The 12672-nt window shown below is 31.2% G+C and overlaps 1 protein-coding gene across 7 annotated transcripts in view; it reads left to right on the forward strand.

Annotated features, from left to right (window-relative positions):
• Window positions 1-12672, forward strand: part of for (cGMP-dependent protein kinase for) — a 334414-nt gene that overhangs the window by 227622 nt on the left and 94120 nt on the right. The window contains exon 1 of one of the 7 annotated variants that reach the window (XM_074136014.1): window positions 10213-11188. The exons of the other annotated variants lie outside the window; for them this stretch is intronic. Coding sequence (XP_073992115.1) covers window positions 10606-11188 — 583 coding nt within the window. The 5' untranslated portion in view covers window positions 10213-10605. Of the gene's footprint in view, window positions 1-10212; window positions 11189-12672 lie in introns of those variants that run through there. 7 annotated transcript variants of the gene reach the window in all.

Raw genomic sequence — 12672 nt, forward strand, 5'->3', positions numbered from 1 at the left:
TCAAATTTCAAATCTTTATATCTCCCATTTTATTGTTCTGAATTCAATGCTGTTTTTACCAAAATGTAGAGAATACTTAGCTCTATAATTGATTTAAGTGGCAATGTTTTAGTGATAATAGTTATTGAGATATGAAAAGTTAATGTTTCGTGGTTTTCAAAACACTTCAAATTTCAAATCTTTATATCTCCCATTTTATTGTTCTGAATTCAATGCTTTCTTTACCAAAATGTAGAGAATACATCTCTCTATAACTGATATTAGTGGCAATGTTGTAGTGATAATAGTTAATGAGATATTAAAGGTTAAATTTTCGTGGTTTTCATAACCCTTCAAATTTCAAATCTTTATATCTCCCATTTTATTGTTCTGAATTCAATGCTTTCTTTACCAAAATGTAGAGAATACATCTCTCTATAACTGATATTAGTGGCAATGTTGTAGTGATAATAGTTAATCAGATATTAAAGGTTAAATTTTCGTGGTTTTCATAACCCTTCAAATTTCAAATCTTTATATCTCCCATTTTATTGTTCTGAATTCAATGCTGTTTTTACCAAAATGTAGAGAATACTTAGCTCTATAACTGCTATTAGTGGCGATGTTTTAGTGATAATAGTTATTGAGATATAAAAGGTTAAAGTTTCGTGGTTTACAAAACCCTTCAAATTTCAAATCTTTATATCACCCATTTTATTGTTCTGAATTCAATGCTGTTTTTACCAAAATGTAGAGAATACTTAGCTCTATAACTGATATTTGTGGCAATGTTTTAGTGATAATAGTTATTGAGATATGAAAGGTTAAAGTTTCCTGGTTTACAAAACCCTTCAAATTTCAAATCTTTATATCTCCCATTTTATTGTTCTGAATTCAATGCTGTTTTTACCAAAATGTAGAGAATACTTAGCTCTATAACTGATATTAGTGGCGATGTTTTAGTAATAATAGTTATTGAGATATAAAAGGTTAAAGTTTCGTGGTTTACAAAACCCTTCAAATTTCAAATCTTTATATCTCCCATTTTATTGTTCAGAATTCAATTCTTTCTTTACCAAAATGTAGAGAATACTTAGCTTTATAACTGATATAAGTGGCAATGTTTAAGTGATAATAGTTAATGAGATATGAAAGGTTAAAGTTTTGTGATTTTCAAAACCCTTCAAATTTCAAACCTCTATATTTCCCGTTTTATGGTTCAGAATTCAATGCTCCCTTTATCAAACTGTAGAGAATACTTAGCTTTATAACTGATATAAGTGGCAATGTTTAAGTGATAATAGTTAATGAGATATGAAAGGTTAAAATTTTGTGGTTTTCAAAACCCTTCAAATTTCAAACCTCTATATTTCCCGTTGTGTTGTTCAGAATTAAATGCTTTGTTTACCAAAATGTAGAGAATGCATAGCTCTATAACTGATATTAGTGGCAATGTTTTAGTGATAATAGTTAATGAGATATTAAAGGTTAAATTTTCGTGGTTTTTAAAACCCTTCGATTTTCAAACCTCTATATTTCCCGTTGTGTTGTTCAGAATTAAACTGGGGGTATAGAGGTTTGAAATTTGAAGGGTTTTGAAAACCACGAAAATTTAACCTTTCATATCTCAATAACTATTATGACTAAAACATTGCCACTTTCATCAGTTATAGAGCTATGTATGTATTCTCTACAGTTTGGTAAAGAGAGCATTGAATTTTGAACGATACAGCAGCAGTTACGATATAGAGGTCTCTTTACCAAACTGTAGAGAATACTTAGCTCTATAATTGGTATAGGTGGCAATGTTTTAGTGATAATAGTTATTGAGATATAAAAGGTTACAGTTTCGTGGTTTTCAAAACCCTTCAAATTTCAAACCTCTATATCTCCCGTGGTATTGTTCAAAATTCAATGCTTTCTTTACCAAACTGTATAGAAAACGTAGCTCTATAATTGATTTAAGTGGCAATGTTTTAGTGATAATAGTTATTGAGATATGAAAAGTTAATGTTTCGTGGTTTTCAAAACACTTCAAATTTCAAATCTTTATATCTCCCATTTTATTGTTCTGAATTCAATGCTTTCTTTACCAAAATGTAGAGAATACTTAGCTCTATAACTGCTATTAGTGGCGATGTTTTAGTGATAATAGTTATTGAGATATAAAAGGTTAAAGTTTCGTGGTTTTCAAAACCCTTCAAATTTCAAATCTTTATATCCCATTTCATTGTTCTGAATTCAATGCTGTTTTTACCAAAATGTAGAGAATACTTAGCTCTATAACTGATATAAGTGGCAATGTTTTAGTGATAATAGTTATTGAGATATAAAAGGTTAAAGTTTCGTGGTTTTCAAAACCCTTCAAATTTCAAATCTTTATATCTCCCATTTTATTGTTCTGAATTCAATGCTGTTTTTACCAAAATGTAGAGAATACTTAGCTCTATAACTGCTATTAGTGGCGATGTTTTAGTGATAATAGTTATTGAGATATAAAAGGTTAAAGTTTCGTGGTTTACAAAACCCTTCAAATTTTAAATCTTTATATCTCCCATTTTATTGTTCTGAATTCAATGCTGTTTTTACCAAAATGTAGAGAATACTTAGCTCTATAACTGATATTAGTGGCAATGTTTTAGTGATAATAGTTATTGAGATATGAAAGGTTAAAGTTTCCTGGTTTACAAAACCCTTCAAATTTCAAATCTTTATATCTCCCATTTTATTGTTCTGAATTCAGTGCTGTTTTTACCAAAATGTAGAGAATACTTAGCTCTATAACTGATATTAGTGGCGATATTTTAGTGATAATAGTTATTGAAATATAAAAGGTTAAAGTTTCGTGGTTTACAAAACCCTTCATATTTCAAACCTCTACATATCCCGTTTTATGGTTCAGAATTCAATGCTCCCTTTATCAAACTGTAGAGAATACTTAGCTTTATAACTGATATAAGTGGCAATGTTTAAGTGATAATAGTTAATGAGATATGAAAGGTTAAAATTTTGTGGTTTTCAAAACCCTTCAAATTTCAAACCTCTATATTTCCCGTTGTGTTGTTCAGAATTAAATGCTTTGTTTACCAAAATGTAGAGAATGCATAGCTCTATAACTGATATTAGTGGCAATGTTTTAGTGATAATAGTTAATGAGAGAAGAATGTAGGTATGAATGAGTGTAAATGTTGTACATATTGCTAGGCTTAGTATATTTTAAGGGGTGTAGGAATATTTATAAGAGTACTACACCCCAAAGTTCAGAACTGACAGCTAGGATAGTTTGGTAAAGGATATAGATGCAAATAGCCTTTAGGTGGTGAATAAAACTGAGATAAGAAGAATGAGTTTGGGAAGAAGAGGATGGCACCACAGGGTACCCGCACTCCCTCTTGTCGGCTGGACCGATAACCTAGGAAGGGAAGTGTGGGCCTAGGTCGGATTACCCGGGGCTCCGCCATGCCTCACTGGCTGAGATATTGGTTGGACGCAAATCGGGAAGAGAGACAAGTGCCATCCTGGCCCGAGAAAAGAAAATAGCTCTAGGGGCGCTAATGGCCTAGTCGTCGATGCGCCAAAAAAAAAAAAAAAAAAAAAAAAAAAAAAAAAAAAAAAAAAAATAGTTAATGAGATATTAAAGGTTAAATTTTCGTGGTTTTTAAAACCCTTCGATTTTCAAACCTCTATATTTCCCGTTGTGTTGTTCAGAATTAAACTGGGGGTATAGAGGTTTGAAATTTGAAGGGTTTTGAAAACCACGAAAATTTAACCTTTCATATCTCAATAACTATTATGACTAAAACATTGCCACTTTCATCAGTTATAGAGCTATGTATGTATTCTCTACAGTTTGGTAAAGAGAGCATTGAATTTTGAACGATACAGCAGCAGTTACGATATAGAGGTCTCTTTACCAAACTGTAGAGAATACTTAGCTCTATAATTGGTATAGGTGGCAATGTTTTAGTGATAATAGTTATTGAGATATAAAAGGTTACAGTTTCGTGGTTTTCAAAACCCTTCAAATTTCAAACCTCTATATCTCCCGTGGTATTGTTCAAAATTCAATGCTTTCATTACCAAACTGTATAGAAAACGTAGCTCTATAATTGATTTAAGTGGCAATGTTTTAGTGATAATAGTTATTGAGATATGAAAAGTTAATGTTTCCTAGTTTTCAAAACACTTCAAATTTCAAATCTTTATATCTCCCATTTTATTGTTCTGAATTCAATGCTTTCTTTACCAAAATGTAGAGAATACATCTCTCTATAACTGATATTAGTGGCAATGTTGTAGTGATAATAGTTAATGAGATATTAAAGGTTAAATTTTCGTGGTTTTCATAACCCTTCAAATTTCAAATCTTTATATCTCCCATTTTATTGTTCTGAATTCAATGCTGTTTTTACCAAAATGTAGAGAATACTTAGCTCTATAACTGCTATTAGTGGCGATGTTTTAGTGATAATAGTTATTGAGATATGAAAAGTTAATGTTTCGTGGTTTTCAAAACACTTCAAATTTCAAATCTTTATATCTCCCATTTTATTGTTCTGAATTCAATGCTTTCTTTACCAAAATGTAGAGAATACATCTCTCTATAACTGATATTAGTGGCAATGTTGTAGTGATAATAGTTAATCAGATATTAAAGGTTAAATTTTCGTGGTTTTCATAACCCTTCAAATTTCAAATCTTTATATCTCCCATTTTATTGTTCTGAATTCAATGCTGTTTTTACCAAAATGTAGAGAATACTTAGCTCTATAACTGCTATTAGTGGCGATGTTTTAGTGATAATAGTTATTGAGATATAAAAGGTTAAAGTTTCGTGGTTTACAAAACCCTTCAAATTTCAAATCTTTATATCTCCCATTTTATTGTTCTGAATTCAATGCTGTTTTTACCAAAATGTAGAGAATACTTAGCTCTATAACTGATATTAGTGGCAATGTTTTAGTGATAATAGTTATTGAGATATGAAAGGTTAAAGTTTCCTGGTTTACAAAACCCTTCAAATTTCAAATCTTTATATCTCCCATTTTATTGTTCTGAATTCAATGCTGTTTTTACCAAAATGTAGAGAATACTTAGCTCTATAATTGATTTAAGTGGCAATGTTTTAGTGATAATAGTTATTGAGATATGAAAAGTTAATGTTTCGTGGTTTTCAAAACACTTCAAATTTCAAATCTTTATATCTCCCATTTTATTGTTCTGAATTCAATGCTTTCTTTACCAAAATGTAGAGAATACATCTCTCTATAACTGATATTAGTGGCAATGTTGTAGTGATAATAGTTAATGAGATATTAAAGGTTAAATTTTCGTGGTTTTCATAACCCTTCAAATTTCAAATCTTTATATCTCCCATTTTATTGTTCTGAATTCAATGCTTTCTTTACCAAAATGTAGAGAATACATCTCTCTATAACTGATATTAGTGGCAATGTTGTAGTGATAATAGTTAATCAGATATTAAAGGTTAAATTTTCGTGGTTTTCATAACCCTTCAAATTTCAAATCTTTATATCTCCCATTTTATTGTTCTGAATTCAATGCTGTTTTTACCAAAATGTAGAGAATACTTAGCTCTATAACTGCTATTAGTGGCGATGTTTTAGTGATAATAGTTATTGAGATATAAAAGGTTAAAGTTTCGTGGTTTACAAAACCCTTCAAATTTCAAATCTTTATATCACCCATTTTATTGTTCTGAATTCAATGCTGTTTTTACCAAAATGTAGAGAATACTTAGCTCTATAACTGATATTAGTGGCAATGTTTTAGTGATAATAGTTATTGAGATATGAAAGGTTAAAGTTTCCTGGTTTACAAAACCCTTCAAATTTCAAATCTTTATATCTCCCATTTTATTGTTCTGAATTCAATGCTGTTTTTACCAAAATGTAGAGAATACTTAGCTCTATAACTGATATTAGTGGCGATGTTTTAGTAATAATAGTTATTGAGATATAAAAGGTTAAAGTTTCGTGGTTTACAAAACCCTTCAAATTTCAAATCTTTATATCTCCCATTTTATTGTTCAGAATTCAATTCTTTCTTTACCAAAATGTAGAGAATACTTAGCTTTATAACTGATATAAGTGGCAATGTTTAAGTGATAATAGTTAATGAGATATGAAAGGTTAAAGTTTTGTGATTTTCAAAACCCTTCAAATTTCAAACCTCTATATTTCCCGTTTTATGGTTCAGAATTCAATGCTCCCTTTATCAAACTGTAGAGAATACTTAGCTTTATAACTGATATAAGTGGCAATGTTTAAGTGATAATAGTTAATGAGATATGAAAGGTTAAAATTTTGTGGTTTTCAAAACCCTTCAAATTTCAAACCTCTATATTTCCCGTTGTGTTGTTCAGAATTAAATGCTTTGTTTACCAAAATGTAGAGAATGCATAGCTCTATAACTGATATTAGTGGCAATGTTTTAGTGATAATAGTTAATGAGATATTAAAGGTTAAATTTTCGTGGTTTTTAAAACCCTTCGATTTTCAAACCTCTATATTTCCCGTTGTGTTGTTCAGAATTAAACTGGGGGTATAGAGGTTTGAAATTTGAAGGGTTTTGAAAACCACGAAAATTTAACCTTTCATATCTCAATAACTATTATGACTAAAACATTGCCACTTTCATCAGTTATAGAGCTATGTATGTATTCTCTACAGTTTGGTAAAGAGAGCATTGAATTTTGAACGATACAGCAGCATTTACGATATAGAGGTCTCTTTACCAAACTGTAGAGAATACTTAGCTCTATAATTGGTATAGGTGGCAATGTTTTAGTGATAATAGTTATTGAGATATAAAAGGTTACAGTTTCGTGGTTTTCAAAACCCTTCAAATTTCAAACCTCTATATCTCCCGTGGTATTGTTCAAAATTCAATGCTTTCTTTACCAAACTGTATAGAAAACGTAGCTCTATAACTGATATTAGTGGCAATGTTGTAGTGATAATAGTTAATGAGATATTAAAGGTTAAATTTTCGTGGTTTTCATAACCCTTCAAATTTCAAATCTTTATATCTCCCATTTTATTGTTCTGAATTCAATGCTGTTTTTACCAAAATGTAGAGAATACTTAGCTCTATAACTGCTATTAGTGGCGATGTTTTAGTGATAATAGTTATTGAGATATAAAAGGTTAAAGTTTCGTGGTTTACAAAACCCTTCAAATTTCAAATCTTTATATCTCCCATTTTATTGTTCTGAATTCAATGCTGTTTTTACCAAAATGTAGAGAATACTTAGCTCTATAACTGATATTAGTGGCAATGTTTTAGTGATAATAGTTATTGAGATATGAAAGGTTAAAGTTTCCTGGTTTACAAAACCCTTCAAATTTCAAATCTTTATATCTCCCATTTTATTGTTCTGAATTCAATGCTGTTTTTACCAAAATGTAGAGAATACTTAGCTCTATAATTGATTTAAGTGGCAATGTTTTAGTGATAATAGTTATTGAGATATGAAAAGTTAATGTTTCGTGGTTTTCAAAACACTTCAAATTTCAAATCTTTATATCTCCCATTTTATTGTTCTGAATTCAATGCTTTCTTTACCAAAATGTAGAGAATACATCTCTCTATAACTGATATTAGTGGCAATGTTGTAGTGATAATAGTTAATGAGATATTAAAGGTTAAATTTTCGTGGTTTTCATAACCCTTCAAATTTCAAATCTTTATATCTCCCATTTTATTGTTCTGAATTCAATGCTTTCTTTACCAAAATGTAGAGAATACATCTCTCTATAACTGATATTAGTGGCAATGTTGTAGTGATAATAGTTAATGAGATATTAAAGGTTAAATTTTCGTGGTTTTCATAACCCTTCAAATTTCAAATCTTTATATCTCCCATTTTATTGTTCTGAATTCAATGCTGTTTTTACCAAAATGTAGAGAATACTTAGCTCTATAACTGCTATTAGTGGCGATGTTTTAGTGATAATAGTTATTGAGATATAAAAGGTTAAAGTTTCGTGGTTTACAAAACCCTTCAAATTTCAAATCTTTATATCTCCCATTTTATTGTTCTGAATTCAATGCTGTTTTTACCAAAATGTAGAGAATACTTAGCTCTATAATTGATTTAAGTGGCAATGTTTTAGTGATAATAGTTATTGAGATATGAAAAGTTAATGTTTCGTGGTTTTCAAAACACTTCAAATTTCAAATCTTTATATCTCCCATTTTATTGTTCTGAATTCAATGCTTTCTTTACCAAAATGTAGAGAATACATCTCTCTATAACTGATATTAGTGGCAATGTTGTAGTGATAATAGTTAATGAGATATTAAAGGTTAAATTTTCGTGGTTTTCATAACCCTTCAAATTTCAAATCTTTATATCTCCCATTTTATTGTTCTGAATTCAATGCTTTCTTTACCAAAATGTAGAGAATACATCTCTCTATAACTGATATTAGTGGCAATGTTGTAGTGATAATAGTTAATGAGATATTAAAGGTTAAATTTTCGTGGTTTTCATAACCCTTCAAATTTCAAATCTTTATATCTCCCATTTTATTGTTCTGAATTCAATGCTGTTTTTACCAAAATGTAGAGAATACTTAGCTCTATAACTGCTATTAGTGGCGATGTTTTAGTGATAATAGTTATTGAGATATAAAAGGTTAAAGTTTCGTGGTTTACAAAACCCTTCAAATTTCAAATCTTTATATCTCCCATTTTATTGTTCTGAATTCAATGCTGTTTTTACCAAAATGTAGAGAATACTTAGCTCTATAATTGATTTAAGTGGCAATGTTTTAGTGATAATAGTTATTGAGATATGAAAAGTTAATGTTTCGTGGTTTTCAAAACACTTCAAATTTCAAATCTTTATATCTCCCATTTTATTGTTCTGAATTCAATGCTGTTTTTACCAAAATGTAGAGAATATTTAGCTCTATAATTGATTTAAGTGGCAATGTTTTAGTGATAATAGTTATTGAGATATGAAAAGTTAATGTTTCGTGGTTTTCAAAACCCTTCATATTTCAAACCTCTATAATAATAATTGGCTTTATTAATTATAATTACATTTATAAACATCACAAAATTAATAAATCACCTACAAAAGAAAATAACTAAATATACTGCAATCATTTTATATTTTAACTAAAGACACACCTCTTGGTCTTTTAGACCGTCAGAATGGAGTCCTGTTACGATAACTAAATAAATGCTCTAATGAAAACAAAAGTAAAGTAGTAAATTACAAAACTGAAATTAAAGAAAATCAAAACAAGTTCCGACTTAAACATATAAAGAAAACCAATCTATAGAAATTATTTTAAATTATACTAAGTCCTAAGTTGATGGCATGCTTACAATATTTCACTAAACATCTCCAATCTTTCCCGTTAATGAACTCAAGTATTTCGCTGGCGGCTAGAAAATATTTATTAAATTAAATATTTAATAAACCTCTATATCTCCCGTTGTATTGTCCAGAATTCAATACTCGCTTTACCAAAATGTAGAGAATACTTAGCTCTATATCTGATATAAGTGGCAATGTTTTAGTGATCGTACCTTATTAGATATAGCAGGTTAATGTTTCGTGGTTTTCAAAACCCTTCAAATTTCAAACCTTTATATCTCTCGTGGTATTGTTTAGATTTCAATGTAATCTTTACTAAATTGTAGATATAAGTTTGCTCTATATGTGCTATAAATAGCAATGTTCTAGTTATTTCATTTTATAAGATATTGGAGGTTATATTTTATTGGTTTTTAAATCGATTGAATTTTTAAATGTTTATGAACATTTCGTTTGTTCATCTGATTGTTTATGTAAAGTTATATTATACGATATTTTCTTTTAGTAATACAGCTAAAAGTAAATTATTTTTACTATATTTTACTCTTCTTTTTATTAGAATTTTTTCTTGTATTAGATGTTTGATTTATCTATTTGTCGAGCTAACATTATTTAGCTCTTTGATTTAGCTGAATTATTTAGGTGTTTAGATAATTAGATGTTCATATAGTTCTACAGTTTGCTTAAGACTGACTGTTGAGTAGATCTTATCTTTATTCTTATCTCTCGGGTGCTTTATGGTCGTAATGTTCGGCGGGAGAAAGGCGTCTTAGTTTTCTATCTTTTATTATTTAATTATCTAATTGATACTTCGTAATAATTGTTTATTGTTTATTTAACAACAAGCCTTTAAATATATTCGGCTTGGATTTGCAGTTATATGGCGTTTGAAAGGAACAGAAAGCAGTCGTGTTGGTAAGCGCTTATTGCATTGTTAAGGTTGAGCAGCGGAGAAATGGTTGTTGTAAGAAAAGAGATATCTGGTTGAGGAGGAAGCTGGCAGACTGCGAGGAACTCTGTGTCTGGAGTGGTGGGGAGGAGATCGGCTATAGAGTGGGGCTCACAACAGAGCTGGCTGGCAGCGTGAACTGACAAGACTAGAGTCAGTCATACGGCCGAGGTTGCCAAAGGATCGCGTCACGTTTCCAAGAGATGTGCGTGTTTATTCGTGGCGCACTGTGCTAGTGTTTAGGAAGTGCGTGGCTTTGTGTGTGTCTGTATTTAGTTCCGTTTTATGGTTAGAGTATATCCATGAAAAATATGGTGTATAGATGAAGGTTCGTTCGTATCCAGGACATCTAGTGTGTCATCAACAGCACCACATTTTAGGCGGCCTAACAGTCAATCCGGCCGCCGCCTCGAACAGTTCCTCCTCGGCCGACAGCACCCCATCAACAACTATGGGCCTTAGATACGAGGCAAACTGGGCCGGCCTACAGGCTTTCAGACAGTCACCGCCTCCACAGCTTCCACTGTCTTCGGTCACTTCCACCATAGCCAGCTCCTTTGAATACATCCAACAACCATCATCGTCTCCGCAACATCAAAAGCAACAACCATTCTCCTCAGCGTCTTCCACTTCTTCTTCTTCTTCTTCGTTGTCTTCAACGTCTAGCGCGTGTCCAGCCTCACCGCCAATTAATAAAAAAAATGTCTCCTTTGAGGATGATGAGTTTTTAATACCTAGACCGAAATTAATAGTTCCTGTGCATACGTATGGTATACGGAAAAGAAGGACTGGTATTGTTGTTCCTGGCCGGACAGGAAGTGGTGGTTCGGATGCTGAGAGGAGGTTACAAGAAGGTTTACCAGCCGCTACTGCTATTCCCAGAGCGCAACATAAATCTTGTCCAGGTTTGTTAAGCTTATGCATCTTTCTTAATTAGGCAATCAAAGCTATTTTTGCTTTTTCTCGCTTTACTCTTCATTATTTTTTGAGATTCAAAATTGGTAATTTAAACAAAAAAAGAAATCTTTGTGTATGTATACAAAAGTTATCTCTGTGTGCTAGTGGTCTCGAAAACATCGCCACAAATCAAACGTATTTTTTTGTATATATATAAAACGTTACCCAGAACTTAGATTTTGCTAAACTTCATCACATGCTTTGGGGCCAAATTTTTAGTATCTACCGGAAGTGAGAATACTCGTCCATGACTCTTACGATATTCAAAGAATTAGAGGCAGCTTACGTTTTGATGTACCCAAAAGCTTGGTCACTTGGTGAGGGATAATTTTTCTTGTAAAATATGGCGGAAAATTCTTCCGTTTTTTTCGTATTCAAGATCTTCTGTTCACGCGCAAACAGACTCTTATTGGCTAATCAATTCACCGGAAGTGACCAATTTACGATTTCAGTTCTGTTTTGTTCATGTTTTTCGAAAAACTTCTCCATTGATATTGACTTTAAGCAAGCTATTTGTTGAAGTGCTAACTCCTTTATTTGCAAAAAAAATGTTCCGGAACATGTTATTGTAGGAGATTTGTTGAGTAAAATCGTCATTTTACTTCCGTTTTCAAATTTATGACTGGCCCAGCTGATGCTATATTTTAAAACTGACGTAAAAGAAAAATCCAATGAGAATAATTAGAGCCAGGAAAATGTCGTGTGAGTGGTCACCTTTATTTCGTGCATTTTCTCTACAAAAAGCGAATATATGGAAAACTAAGCCATCATATCTCGTGGAAACTTCCGGAGGAATCTTGGGGAAAATGTATTAAATTTTCCGGTTAAGATTAAATATTATAAAAACTTGGAGATTCCAGAGGAAGCTGTGACGTCACAACTTTTCTCCTGAAGTATATTGCACATGGTATAATGACGTCACCAGCTCTGTGACCAGTATTTAAGGACCAATCGCTTTGTAGTACTAGTTGAATGTGGTGGACATTTTGTCTGTTTGTCTGTTGGGCAATTCGATTAAGTTGAATGAATTCTCTTTGCCTTTCTCTTGCGATTAGTAACGGGAAATGCGATCGCGATAAATTTGACTACATCGAATTTTCACCGGTTTTAAGATGTGTACAGAAAATGGCAAAACAATGAAAATTAAAAATAAATAAATAATAGAACGCCCAAAAATTAAGATCACGTTTTTTTTTTTGGCATTACCAGACCCAGTCTGTCGCTTATAGCAACCGCTAGTAACGGATGTTCTTTCCTTTTTCTGTAACGTTTCATTTTCCAGTTTTGGGAGATTTCCCAGAAATACCAACAGTTTCCTCTCGAAGATTTATTTTAAAGAAATGTTTTTTAAAGAAAAGTTTATTTCCCGGGGGCAAAAATTGTTGCAGTTCCTTCCGATTTCAATGAATTTTCGATTTTTATCACTTGTAAG

This window comes from Rhodnius prolixus, unplaced genomic scaffold (assembly GCF_049639745.1).
Source record: "Rhodnius prolixus isolate KJV_2025 unplaced genomic scaffold, Rpr scaffold_5, whole genome shotgun sequence".
Taxonomy (NCBI): domain Eukaryota; kingdom Metazoa; phylum Arthropoda; class Insecta; order Hemiptera; family Reduviidae; genus Rhodnius; species Rhodnius prolixus.